General features: G+C 37.4%; 1 protein-coding gene across 4 annotated transcripts in view; it reads left to right on the forward strand.

Annotated features, from left to right (window-relative positions):
• Positions 1 to 13,875, forward strand: part of TEX11 (testis expressed 11) — a 28,571-nt gene extending 14,696 nt beyond the window's left edge. For 2 of the 4 annotated variants that reach the window (XM_071757441.1, XM_071757442.1), the window contains 13 exons: positions 846 to 970; positions 1,752 to 1,837; positions 2,523 to 2,576; positions 3,144 to 3,184; positions 4,620 to 4,706; positions 6,117 to 6,187; positions 6,746 to 6,862; positions 7,692 to 7,764; positions 8,377 to 8,526; positions 9,494 to 9,602; positions 10,547 to 10,667; positions 12,391 to 12,555; positions 13,552 to 13,875. In XM_071757441.1, coding sequence (XP_071613542.1) covers positions 846 to 970; positions 1,752 to 1,837; positions 2,523 to 2,576; positions 3,144 to 3,184; positions 4,620 to 4,706; positions 6,117 to 6,187; positions 6,746 to 6,862; positions 7,692 to 7,764; positions 8,377 to 8,526; positions 9,494 to 9,602; positions 10,547 to 10,667; positions 12,391 to 12,555; positions 13,552 to 13,686 — 1,334 coding nt within the window. In that variant the 3' untranslated portion in view covers positions 13,687 to 13,875. Of the gene's footprint in view, positions 1 to 845; positions 971 to 1,751; positions 1,838 to 2,522; positions 2,577 to 3,143; positions 3,185 to 4,619; positions 4,707 to 6,116; positions 6,188 to 6,745; positions 6,863 to 7,691; positions 7,765 to 8,376; positions 8,527 to 9,493; positions 9,603 to 10,546; positions 10,668 to 12,390; positions 12,556 to 13,551 lie in introns of those variants that run through there. The other 2 variants (XM_071757445.1, XM_071757444.1) reach the window with 2 other exon arrangements.
• Positions 13,876 to 14,353: the final 478 nt, after the last annotated feature.

Below are 14,353 nucleotides of genomic sequence, written 5' to 3' on the forward strand. Positions count from 1 at the left end.
ATTTTGACTGTTCAACTTGAGGAAGACAAAATAGAGGGAAGCTACAAGAAGTCATTGAAACTGCCAGGCTGTATGTTTAAACTGTTAGAATGGGATGCTTTTTGCACACTATATACAAGATTGTCATAACTGGTATTGTTTGGATAGAGCCTTTTGCTAAGATGTCTTTAATCTGATGGGCAGAAGCTGTATTAGTATCCCAGAGTGAGAATCACTGTATACTCACTGTTTCTAATACTCTTTTGTATGAATATACAATGTAAAAAAAGTATACCAAGCTAAGTTAACCTTAGCAGAACCATTACTCCTTCTGTTAATTTCTCTGGAAAAGTAGAGCCTGAAGTTACTACAGAACACAGGAACTACTGAGGTGACTTACAGAATGACATATCTCTGTAGTCTCTTTTTTATAATGGTTTCTGGTGGTTTATATTTTAGTGAGAATCTTAGGTCAAGTAATGAAAGTTGAGAAATATGGTCTCTACTTACTTAGAATACATAGTAACATGCAGAGCTTACTTTCCAATGAGTTCTGTACTGATTGATTGTTCTCTGTATATCACTGACAGCATAATTTGTTCACATAATATTGAGTGGGAACCATGACAATGTGAACATAAAAGTAGTACCCTTAGCATAAGCCAAGATGTGGGAGCTTGGAATCATGCCCAGACAATGTATTAGAGAAAGTCTGTCTTTGGTAAATAACAGTTACTTAGCAGAACAAAATTATGCATGTGTAATTTCTAAAGAATCATTAAAGTAGTAGAACTTCCCACCTTCCAATTGCTTCTGTAGCAAAAAGCAAACCAACAAACTAAAAAATTTCTCTGTGTGTGTTTCAGCTGTGGAAGCAGTTACTGAAATGGGGAAGTTAGCAGAAAAGCCATCTCAAGATGAAGACAGCCTGAAAGTGGATGAAAGTACAGGCACTAACCTTCTGAGTTTAGCTGCCCAAATTGCTTTAGAGGTAGAGCAGATACCACAGTCTTTACTTTGCTTTATGGATACAAGTAGGACAGCTGTAACCTCTGCAACCTGTCCTACTTGTAATATTTCTATGTATTTCTGCATTTCTAAGTATTTCATGTGTCCATGAACAAGGTCTTACTCAAATGTGTTGTGTAATTCAAAAGAAAAATTGATTTCACATGTAAATAAATTATATTTTTAAGTATTTCTCCAGGAAAATAAAGAATTCTGAGGTATAAATGTTGGTATCTGGAAATGACATGCTGTATTTCCATAAAATTCTCCCTTGCAAAATATTACATCTTTTTTTGCCTGCGGGATTTGATCTTTGTGCTAGGTGGAGCCTGTGCACAAAATACACCTAAGTCAGTGATGAAAGACTAGAAGGTCACTTGCACCCTGTGTGTCTCTTGTTTGCTGACTTGGGTGATACCTTAATTAGCTGATTACATTTGCATAATTAGGAAAGGCTTTTGGTTGCTTTTTAGGGCTTCATTGATAGTCCTGTAAAGCATGAAAGCTTTGCCAGCCTGTACTGATCCTGTTCTTGTCACAGTCCCTCTGGACACAGAATCATGTCTCTCCCCATGGTTTTCTCTTGACTGTGAGACTCTTCTATGGAGAGTCCTTTGTTCTTTTACTAGTAGTCTGGGGTTTTGGAATATGCCTTTACTTTTGTTTTGGGTTGGTTGTGTTTTTTGGGTTCTTTTGTTTTGTTCTTTTTTTGTGATTGCTGCTGTGGTGCAGTTTATACAAAACATGTTTTAATTCCTTTTCAGAATGAGCAACGAGTTGTGGCTATCAAAGCTTTGGAATATTTGTCTGAACATTTACAAGACTGCCAACAATTATTTGCAGCCTTAAAGTGAGAATTCAATAATTTACAAGGAAAGATAATTTTTTCTGTGTTCTTTTTCAAAAAGAATATATTATATTGAGGAAGGTGGAAAACAGATTGGTTAGCAGTCTTTCTAATGCTGCAGGTCTACCTAAGGCCTTTATATCTAAAAGGCTCTCTTATAAACTCTTTATATCTAAAGAACTTTTCATGTCTAAATATATTCCAGGTCTCTCCCAAACAAATAGTACTGGTTGCTCTGAATTTTGATTTTGTTGTGATTAGAACAGATGAGCAACAGTGACTCTAATGACCTTGCAACAATATATTTGATAAAAATGCAAGTTCCTTTGTAACTTCTGATTAAGTGTTGTCTTCTTTTGGAAATATTCCATCTTATTTATAAAAACAAATGTTGTGAGATAGATTTATTTATTCCAATATTTGCATAAAGTACTTGTCAAGGTACAATTACTTACTATTACATGATTTTCAAAAAAGTCATACACAAAATAAGTCAATAGAATGGGAAATAGTATGCTCTTACTCTCATTTGGACACTTTTGGTTCTTCTGTGAGTTCCACAGGCTGATACCATAAGGAACAAAAGTGATCCTTTCTGGCAAAAGTGTCCTGTTGGACATCTTCCTGTTGGAAAAAAAATTTCTTGTTTCTTCATTGCTTATTTTTGTCGTATTTTTGTCATATTTAGATGTTTGGTTCGTATTATGTTGTCAAAGTTCACGGCAGAAAATGAAGAGGATAGGTGAGTCTATTTGCAAAACCTTTTTCTTATAGTGGATATGTTGTACAAATGGGTCTGTTTATCATCTTTTATTAAGTTTAAGACTGTCAGGTATTTTTGAGAGGGAGTGTGAGCTAAACAACATCTTTAACTTTGGCACTAGGATGTGATATCTTTCAGAAGTTTTGAGTGACAGCTTCAGAGTGGGACCTTTCTTGCTGCAGAGCAGCCACTTCACAAATGGTGTGTTGTCTTAGAAGTAGAACTGTACTGCTGGATTTTTACTGTCAAGAAAACAGTGTAGTGTCAGTGTGATTTGAAGTTTAATCTACAGCCCTAACAACTGTGAGAAAGTGTCCTGCCACACTTACAATGACCTTCACAGCTGCACATCAGTGGACGTTTCTGCAAACCTTCAGTATTCCTTCTTGCATCTTCAATGCTGGAAGTTCCTAATGGCTGAAATGTTTGTCAGGGCAACAATGGTGATATGAATAATTACAGAGATGATGTATCCCAACATAATGTGTTCTGTTGTAGGAAAGTTAATCAGATGTTTTCTAAAACTTAATTTTTTCTCCATTTTAGAGATGAAGATATCAAGTCAATGATAACTTACTTTACCCTGGGTATGCTTTTGTTTTATTTAAATTTTATTTAGTTCATCCAGCTGTGAACATTTTATGGTAGAATTCGGTAGATAGCAACCAAATGTTTAGATGCCTAATTTCAGTCTAGGTTCTTAACTTCTCATAGAAATAATTGAAAATTAAAACTGGAGATTCAATACTGTTATAAAATTGGATCTCAGATTTTTGTTATGGAATCCTTCCATGCTAGTGTTGGAAAAACTGTTTCTAGTAAAGCCTGTGCTTGTGAGCTCCTCTCAGGTAAAGGGTCAGCTTCTCTTTCATCCCTCATAAGCCTGTGCATGCAAACCACAGACATTTGGATACAATAGCTTGGGTAGCTTCAAATGACTGTCTCAGACTGCATTAATCATAGGATGCATTGGGTTGAAGGGAGGTTTAAAGGTCATCTAATCTCACCCCTGTGCAGTAAGCAGGGACATCTTTACCTACATCACATTGCTCAGAGCTCCATCAAGCCTGACCTTAATTATCTCCAGGGATGGGGCCTCCACCACCTCTTTGAGCAACCTGTTCCAGTGTTTCACCACCCACATAGTAAAGAATTTCTTCCTAATAGCAATCTAAATCTACCCTGCTCTAGTTTAAGACCATTACCCCTCATCCCATTGCTCCATGCCTTTTAAAAGAGTCCCTCCCCAGCTTTCCTGTGGGCTCCCTTCACATACTGGAAGGCTGCTGTAAGGTTTCCCTGGAGTCTTCTCTCCAGGCTGACCAACCTCAGCTCTCTCAGCCTGTCATCATAGGAGAGGTGCTCCAGCCCTCTGATCATTTTTATGGTCCTCCTCTGGACTCACTCCAAGAGTTTCACAGCCTTCCTCTGTCTGGGGCTCCAGAGCTGAAGCTGTCCTTTGGAAAAGAATTGTCTTTTTTGCACTGGAAAAGATAGAGAAGTTTTACAGAGGACTTTTCTCCATCAGAAGAAATACTACTTTTAATTAAATGTATTTTTACCCCTCTCGTCTTATCTTGGACAAGAAAGAAATTAGATAGTAAAACTTTATCTATAGTAGCTATTCTGTTGCAGCTAGGAGAAGAGAATGAAGACTGTAATTGAATAAATTAAAGGCTCCTTGAAGAAAAGCCTCAAACCTGTTATTAGATTTAAAAACCCTGAACATCTTGTGAAATTAAGTAAAACTCCTCTGCATTAGACTTAAGTGCCAGTAAACTTTGAAGAGACAGTACTTGTTGGCAGCCTTATATCTTATCTAAAATGCTATTTGAGGCACCTTTTGATGTTTTTTATAAGCCTCTCTGGCCAAGCATGTTAGATTTAAGTTCTGAGACTAAATCATCAGGAATTACATGTCAGTGGTAGAAACCTGTTTTACAGTGTAGTTATTAGGCTTGAAATTTTTAAAATTCTGCTCAGAAAGTGTTACTTATGTATTGAACAACACATTTCCTGCAGCTCACAAAAGACTTGCTGCATCTTTGACAGAAGAGAAATTTACAGAGGACATGAGGATCCTTGAAGCTCAGTGGTTTAGAAAAGTTGGTAGGTTGCACTCTCAAAATCTGGACTGAATCCCCTCTACCTCCACTTAGCGAGACCCTAAGGATTAAAGAAGTGTTTAAAGATGTGGTAGATTTATAAAACTTGTCACCTTTGACAGTTGTTGTCTTCAGCCTTCAAGTAGAAGCAAAACCAGTCTTCAGGTTCTGCTGCATTTTCTGTCTTATGAAACTATATGATATGGCTCAGGTACTAAGTTGGTTACCAAGACAAATACAGAAGGTGTATTTGACTGATAGCAGAGAAGGTGGTGTAAATATCCATGATACAACTCTTTAAAGTTCACCATTTTTCTCTTAATTAGCCCATCACTACCAAGACTCTGTTACAGAAGTAAAATTTCTGGTCAGGCAAATAGAAAGAACACTGTTTTTCTTCAGTGTCTGAAAAAATTGATGCTAAGAGCAATTTAAAAACTTATTGCAGATCCTGAATATGCATGTTTTCATGTATGCAAAATAAGAGAGTTCAGATGAGTGTTACTGGTGTGATTGGTGCAGGATGAGCTCACCTCTGCCCCCCAGATAGAATGTTTTCATTAGTCCCTTAACTTGGCTGTCCTGGAGGTTGCCTTAAACTACAGTATATGAAATGTAAGCAGCAAACATTATCATAGATATTTTTTTGTAGTGGAAACTGCAGCTCCCATGGAGCAATTTTTCAGTCTTGCTTCTGCCAGAGCATGCAGGAGAGAAAATAGTTGAAATTGGTAACAAAAGACATCTGCCATGATGAGCTTTTGTATGTTTCCTCACAATGTAGCCGTGCTCCAGTACAGAGTAGCAGAGGAGGGAGAAAAACAGCAGAGGTCAAATATGGTAACGTGTGTGATGTCATTTGTAGTGACCATAACCTCTCACTGGCAGCACTCTCACTCAGAATAAACAATGCAGAGAATACAAAAAATCAATCCTAGGGAATAAATTAACATGAAAGCTAGACTGCAAAGTCAATGCAAAATCTAAATATTTAATTGGGACAGAGTCTCATACATAAGTCATTTGATTGTCTTTTAGATGTTTCTTCATCCAGATGCTTCTAGATGTTTAGATTTACAGCTCAGCATCGTGTGTTTTAGTTGCCAATTACCCCTGCTGTGCAGTAAACATAAGAAAATGCTTCTTCCAGTTCATCCTCCTGTGGGTAGGCTGTGTGGTAGAATGGATACTTTGTAATGATTAAATTGCTAAGACAAAATTTTGAAGCATGAATAAGCTATTTTATAAAAATCACTATTAATGGTATTTCTTTCTGTTATTGGATGAGCTGTTGATAACATTTGGTTAAGAAATTGAATTGTATATTGTGAACTGTTACTATAGAGACTAGATGGGAATATCCATAACAGTGCAGGTGTTTATTCTGGTCTCCCATTCTGTCTGTCTTTGTTAGCTTGGAACTTAGCTGTACAGTTCAAAGGCTACCCTGAAAAGATGAGAGATTTTTTTTTACTGTCTTTCAAGGTACGTATTCTAGCTAATACTATCTCTGACTGAAGAATATTGTCATCTGTTTAATTCTGTTAGAAGTTACATCAATGCATTGGTAATCTCCTTGGAGACATGCATGCTTGTATGCTCTGAAGATGGAGTGCTTTTGTCAGAAGGAAGTTGACTTGTATTACAAAATATAAGCATTAGTGTCATATTTTACATTCTGTTGCTTAAAAATGTCATAAGAAACTTAGACTTAAATGAGAACTTTCTAAAATAAATGGATTCTGTTGCCTGGAAACTGTCATTAATACAAACGTGTTAAATAATTGAATCCTAATCACCATACAGAAATTCTACCAACACTGTCAGTTTTTTATGTGTTTGTACAGAGGGGACTTCAACACTGCTTGAGAATTAATATTTTAAAATTCTTGTGGAATTGTACAAGAAAAATTGCAATATGAGTATAAAGTATTCATTATTGATTCTAGAAGTGTCATAAAGGAGACTCAGCGTTCATATGTTCATGAGCAAATTGCTTCATATGGGCAGAATTCTCATTACTTTTTCCAATTTTGGTATCAGTTGTCCCAGTTTTGTCCTTCTGACAAAGCTGTTCTAATTGCTCAGAAGACATGCTTGTTAATGGCAACTGCACTTGATCTGGAAATGGGGAGACAGCAAGCAACACCTTCTGAGCAGGTAGGGCATTGCTCTGTTAACTGATGCAGTATGTAGCAGTGTAGCATTTTGTTCTTTTGATTTTTAGGTCTTGGTTGCTCCACTTAGAAAAGGAATTTGTGATGTAAACATGAGAGCCTTTCATAATTAATTAGAAAGTACCTAGTGCTTCCCAGACAATTGCAAATACTGGATTTCTGTGGATTTGAAAAGATTTAAATCAGCAAAGGGTCATGGCAGTACCTTATCTCAGAGGAATTTCAGTCTACCTTGTATATTACGTAAGGAGTCTGCTGCTAAACATTGGTTGGTCAGTTAATCAGATGTTTACTGACAATTATCTGTTTACAGATAATTACTGCATCTTTAGGATTATTCCTTTGCTGAATGTAGGTACCAGTACAGTTCATCCATACATCCTTCTTTGAGGGTCTTGTACTTACTTGTGGTAAGAAAACTAAGGAAAATGTTATGGTGGTTATGAAGGAAATACAGAAGTGTGCTGTACAGTGATAGTTATAGAAACTTCTGTGGAGAGCAATGCACAGCAACTTGTGTTGTGAGATTTCATGGTTTGTCAGTTGCAATAGCACTGTATTATGCTTACAAGCTAAAATAATTTATGTCCCATGTGGTTCCTTTTGGATCAACTAAATTTTCATTCTTCAGGCTTTCTCTGAGATGTGGAGGTCTTTGAAAAACAGAGGAAAAAAAAAGAAACAGTAACTGGTGTAGAAAATGTACTAATTAAGCTGATTCTGAATTTATATTATAGTTGGGTATAAGGATCTTTTTGGTTGTTTTGCTTTTGAAACTATTAAAAAATAACTTCCTGAATTTTGTAAAATAGATGGAGCTTTTGACTCAGGCCCTTCAACATCTCCAGGCATGCAAGGAGATATGGAAAGTTCTGAAATTGACAGGTAAGCTATGAAGTGTTCAGCACATGTACCTCTTAGACTTAGTCACTGTATTAATGACAAATGCAGGGCATATGAAATTGCTGCCTTAACTGAAGAGTGAAGCAGATAAATGGCACTATGATAAAAGAGTTGGCAAAGTCAGCTACTGTTCTTTTTTTTTTTTACATCTTCCTAGCAATTTTGCTGCTCTCCCACTATTCTTTGGTGTTTAAGGCTTTAATGACTTTCTGACAGCTTTTCTACCAGAAAGGGGACAATACAAAAATTTTAAGCTGATAGTAGCTTCTGTTTATAAGCTTACATCCTGAGCTGGTGACCTATCTGTCTCTTTAACCTGCCTAGGAAAATGCTTCCCCTGGTAGCTCTTACTGTACCTCTGAGGGTTGTGTGAATTTGGCCAATTACAATCAGTTTTTTTGGAGGGCAGGAGGTATTGTGCTTGGTGAGGTTGTGTTTGGATGTCTGAGGTTTTCATCCCACCACTTGCTCTACTGTTAAACATGAATCCTTTAATGGTTTTCCTGCCTGTTGAAAACAAAATGTATACTTTATGGTACACCATCTGGCTTTAAAAAACAGAATCACTACAAACAGGTTTTGTCTCTTCTGTAGGAGATTTTGCTAAAGACCCAACAGACACATTGTTGCTGCTTTATGAATTTGAAGCGAGATCCAAACTGAATGATCCAACACTCTACAGCCTTATGGAGTCAGTATGGGAGCAGCCACAAATAGAAGTCAAGACACTAGAAATCATTGCATGTAAGAACTGCATTTGCACTTTCAGAGTTCTTCAAATTGTGAAAAACAGCATTTGTTCGTTTGGGGTTATCAAATATTGTGCAGCATGCAGGAAATGCATATAACTATATATATTTTGTCCTGAAGCAAAGATGCTTAGGATCTCAGCAACATGAGGAGATTACCTGGATGATGGACCAGAAATTTGTGACATCCATCCATTTCTAGACCCCGAGATATTTGTATAGGTTGTGAGTCTGGCAAAAATGATTCAGATAAATTTCTACAAGCTCCAGGCTGGTAAGGGCCAGAGAATGATCCTAGCTGATTTATTCCCTAGTACAGAATTTTTAGGATGTGAACTTTGGATAGATAGGCACTTTCAACTCTAAAGTTAGTGTTGTGAATTTTTAAATAGCACTTTTTTTACTGTACTATACTTTCATCACAAGATCCTACTCATGTCTCCTTTAGAATTTCATGTAAGATCCAAGGAAGAGGAGTAAAATTTCAAATTACCATGGCTCATGTTGAGGATTCTGTAGGGCTGCATAAACACCTATTTATCTCCTTGGTCTTGAGGGTCTACACACCAGAGCTTGGAAAACTGCTGACATTCAGCTCCAGCCTAATTTTTCAACCCAGAGACAAACAAAACAATACTGTTTACTTTAGACACCACCAGACCCCACAATGTGTTTGGGTTACTTCACCAGAAGTAAACAGCAATTCAGCAATTCAAATTACAAATGCTTGTAAATTATGAAATCAACTGTGCTTCTTGCTTGTGGTCTTCACTGATGATGTGCACAGTAAGAAGGTGTTAGAGAAACACTACCTTGTGACCAGTGCAGGCATTAAACAAAGCTCTGCAGTTATTTATCACAAGGGATCTGGCAACATGCCATAGTTTTATTTTAATGGCCAATGACAATGAAGTCTGGTTTCAGTAATTTCTTTTTCTTCTCTATTTTGTTTTACTTTTAAGCGTTAGCAATGGAAGCTCCAGCTCGATATCCTGTACTGTGTAAGAGAGCTCTCAAGAGTGCACTAAACCTTCACAGAAAGCAGACTGTCATTGATGCTGTGAAATTTAGGTTAGTGTTATCACACAGCTTTGCCATGAGTGGAAATGTGACAGGGAGTAAAGCCTCCAATTTGAAAAAAGTGGATTTTAGCTTACGTGCAGGGTTCCACTTCTTGCTGGCCTAACAGTGTACCTCTCAAGTATGACTGTAATTTGTTTATTTGGTATATTTTCTGAAACAGTTATATTTCCAATAAAGTAATCCACTGAGGAAGGAAAATGAAAATTGGGTCCAGAAGACTTCTCTGGCTCTTTTTTATGAGGGAGGTGTTAATTTCAAATGTTACTTTGCAGTAGTGAGCTAGATAATTTAAAGACAATCAAGTGACGAGAAATTAAGGGCTGAGAAGAAAGCCCTGAGTTGTGAGTTAGTGATGTGATGTCATAGTGTGATTTATTTTCCTGGGTAACTGGCTCTGTAACAGCTGCACCTTGGGAACTCTGAAAAACAGCCTGGTGTGTGTCCTTCTCTTGCAGTTATAAAGGATTTTTTCCTCCTTGCTGATTTCATGGCAGTAACAGCTGGGCAAAGGTACTGCCTGTCTCCCTTCACACTGAGAAGGGAAGACCTGTGTTCAGAAACCATGTACATGTTACTGATTTTAAGGGGGTGCTGACTGCTTAGTTCCTCTTGGTGAAGTTAGAAGTACTTTTTCCTCACCATCATCTGTAGCACCCTAAAAAATACTGTGGCTCTCTGTTTGCATTACTTTAGAGCCCAGCAATGGAAATATTGCTACTCTTGTCTTTTTTTTTTTGCATAGTTCATATGAAAGAGATCTGATACTAGGAAAATGTGGTTTTCTGCCATAAGAACATGAATGTAGGAAATGCCAAAGTGACCATGTGTGTCTAGCAGTCAGAGAGATAAAAATTAGTGTGCTGCTGACACTAAAAAGCAGCTGTTTGTGTACATGGTATTTATTTCCTCTTTTGCTCTGTTTCAATTCCCAGCAAATGCTTAAATAGTTTGATTAATCTTACTTTGCCAACTGGATTAACGGACTTGGATGCCTGTGTTCTGCAGGAAGTGTGGGGCTACTTTGAGGATGCTCTTGGTGTAGTCAGCAGCACAGTAAGTTGAACAGGAAAAGAAGAGTTTGGGAGATGATCCTGACCACGTTAAAAAAATACATACACCAGCCTGAGAATAATAGTAGACTGAATGTTTTGTAGTGTTATATGTGGAGCATCTAAGGCATCTTCTGTAAAAGATGCAATGAAATTACCACAAGGAAATGGCTCTTAGATATTTATAATTGAGTAGTTAATTCCCTGGAGTCTTGTCAGGGCTTTTTAAGAGACATTTAATGCCAAATTTTCAGTGCCTGTTTTAGAAATAGCTATAAGATCCATCTTTCTTTCTCTTGCTTTCTACATTCTGAATATGTTTGTTTGGTTTTTTTAATATGGTTTACTTTTCCACATCAGTTTAAAGCCAGCTAAAATTTGGATATCAGTCTTGCTGTTCTTCTCAGCTCTGTTTTGTTAAATGCATTTGGGACTTTATACATTACTGTTTTTTTTCAAATGGCCTAGAAATAGATTCCTGTGCTGTCTGTTCTTGTGGCACCACGTGCCTTGTTTATGTGAAGACAGGTAAATGGAGAGCAAAATCTTTCAGTAAGCATTTTTGATGCTCCTTTCAGACCTGATGCACAGTGCTGTACAGTGAGGGCAGTTAGGCTGAGGAAACCATACATTTCTATGTAGAATTTCTAGGCAAAAATCAGGGAATATTCCTGTTCAGGACTAATGAAACCAATACTGTGTTTCCAATACTTAGTTCCACTGCATGGCTATTTCTTCAGCCAGATTTGCAATTTTTTACACTTTTTTTGTAAAAGTGACATATAGATATGCTATTCCCGACTTCAAGAAAAAAAAAATGTGTCCACATTCATGCCTGCCTTTCACCAAAGTTCTAATCTATAACATTGATAACATTTTCATTGAGGCATGCAAACAAAATAAAATGTTAATGCAGACTGGCATAACAGCAAAATTCCACAGGAGTAGAAAGTCTTGCTTATGGCAGTGGGTACTGATTGGTACCATGCTAGGAGAAAGACATTGGAACATCACAGCAGCACATTTATCTGGTACACTGCTCATGATTTATATCTCCTATTCAGAAATGGATGCTGCAGTTAAGAAATCTGCTCTGGACCTTCTTACTTAGGATGAGAAGAATCTATCAAAGAGGGAAAAGGAGTTCTTCTAGCCTCCCCTTAAGGATTTGCATAACAAATTAGGAATTTTTTGTTCTTGTCCCAGAATGTATCAGTTCCTCCCCAGGTTCAAAGTATTTTTGGGTGCTCTGTTTTCTGTTCTCTAGTTGTAAGTGTAATGTTAACTCTGGCAAGCCATTGCCACAGTGCATAGAGAAATTCTGAAGACATAAGGGCTGCTGCTTCTAATCTGTAGTGAGCACCTGTGTCCTGCTGTTCAGTACTGACTGAATAAAAGGGAAAATGCTGTGGCACTGAGTTCAGGCTGTTTGCAGATAGACTGCTGGAAGCCATACTTCCATTCTAGCATCATTCCCAGACTCACAGAATTGTATTTTCTGACCTACCAATGGGTAATTGCAGCATGACTTATTGGAAAAAAGCTGTTTGGTAGCAGTACAGATGTACTGTGGGGTACAGGATGGTTCTGCAGGGGTTGCCCTTTGCATAAGAGAAAAAATCCCAACACTATTTTCCCTCTCTAAATTTTAACATAGTCTTTGTTGGCCAGGTTTAAAGTAAGAGTCTACTTTCTGATGAGCTGCTGCTTGCTGTTTGTTACTCCAGGATGCTTACCCAGAGATGGAGATCCTTTGGTTGATGACAAGAGCCTGGAATACAGGAATATTTCAGTACACCATTGGTAAATATAAAGAAGCTGAGCAGTGGTGTGGACTGGGAATGCGTTTCCTGAGTCACTTAGGATCTCTGAAGAAAAGCTATGAAGGCCATGTAAGTGTGAGCAGAGGGATTTGAGGATGTGGGACTGGATGTGTGGCCTGAATTTGAGATATGGTTCTGGGTGAAGAAACTACTACAGTTGATCAGGAGATGCATTGTAGCTAAATATTTTGAGGGAGTTTGATGCTAAAAGACTTTTTTCAAAGAGAGGCCAGGAAGGTTTTGACAGACAGTAGAGTAGTGTAGTGACTTTTTACTGGAAAGATCTTGTAAATGGCTGACTTGAAATAAAATTCTGACCATGAGAGAACCCTTGTACCTTGCCTGCTTTCACTAAAGTCAAGGTGCTGTACCAGTTCACTTAAATCAGTTGTTGTATGAATACTTTCAAGTTAGATTTCTGGTATAATCTGATGTCTTATCAGTAGTGTTTAAGGTGATGTGAATAAAATAATTAAAGCTCATGTTTTTAGGTGTGGCTTAACTACTTTCTGAGAGGGAGGAATTCCTTGGCTAATACCTCTCTAGAAGGCAATGACACTTTTTCTTGCTCTTGACAAGTAAGCTTCTCTCTCTACAGTTTTTGGCTGTGTTCCTACCTTGATTGCAACACAGAGCAGCATGGCTGGTGTATGGCATCATCATTCATTCTCTTATCTGTGAGCTGGGCAATCAAGAGCTAGTGGCAGCTTTTATACCATTTTAAGTACATCAGTTAAGACAATAAAAATTGAGATCACTCCCTTCCAAATTCAACCATTTTGTTATTCTGTGAATAGGTTTATTCACTGATGAAAGACTCAGCTATAAACTGCTTTTTGTCAGTATAAATAAAACCTTTTTTAGGTTGCACTGATTTTTTTTCCCCCCTTCCTCTTAAACCACTACATTTAAATCTCTGCCAAAATCTTTACAGCAATCTGAAATTTCAGGTTTAGAAGCTGATGGTAGTCTCCTTGCTTCTGTTGCCTGTCACTTTGTTGCATTATCTAGTTGAATGATACAACTTTATCTATCTGTGTTGCCAACTGTGCTTATGTTCTCCAGATGATTCGTCTTTATAGTGAGGTTCTGGACAAACTGGACAGAGTGAAAGTTTTTATTCCAAATGAAAATGAAAATGACAACCACAACTGCAAAAAGGAGGACAGCAGAGTCTCTTGGAAATGTTTTGCTGAATAAAAGAGGCCATTACCTCTGTGAAGGCATAGGGTCCCTGAAATGGTTGTAAAGGATCTGCTTTGTGTTGCCAATTAAGTTATGTAGATTTTAGGAAGTGTTAACTGAATAAATGTATTTGTTTTCCTCTAGGGAATTTTAGTTTTCTGGAGCTGTGTAACATTTAAAAATAAATATTGAAGTGTTTCATGAGCTACATCTGCTGTTGTGTAACAGATTGGTTTAAATACCTGATTTTAGTAGCAAGTGGCAGTGAGAGAAATAAAAATACTCCAAGACCAGGCATATAATTTGGATGCCATAGCTGCCTTATTACATAAATATTTATCAGTTTGTTTAGTTTTCATACCATTTTTGTATGGACAAGAGTTCAGAGCTGTTTGCCAGCTTCACAATTTAGTTAGGATAAAAAAGAGCAGTTACTTTTAGCTCACAGAAAAAGCCAAAGCTTTGAGTAGGTATTGCTACTTTAAGCTGCAAACTGAAACACACAAGTCACAGTTCAGCATGAAATCCCCCCTCCAAATACACAAAAAACCACAGGCTGGTAAATGGATGTCTCTTGGTGCAGCTGGACTGAAGCACTATCTCCCACCTGAAATTCAGCAGGAATAGTGAATTTCACCAGCAGGTTCAGAAGTCAGAAAAAAACATGGTCTGAGTGTTGTCT

The sequence above is a fragment of the Heliangelus exortis genome, chromosome 14 (genome assembly GCF_036169615.1).
Source record: "Heliangelus exortis chromosome 14, bHelExo1.hap1, whole genome shotgun sequence".
Lineage (NCBI taxonomy): Eukaryota > Metazoa > Chordata > Aves > Apodiformes > Trochilidae > Heliangelus > Heliangelus exortis.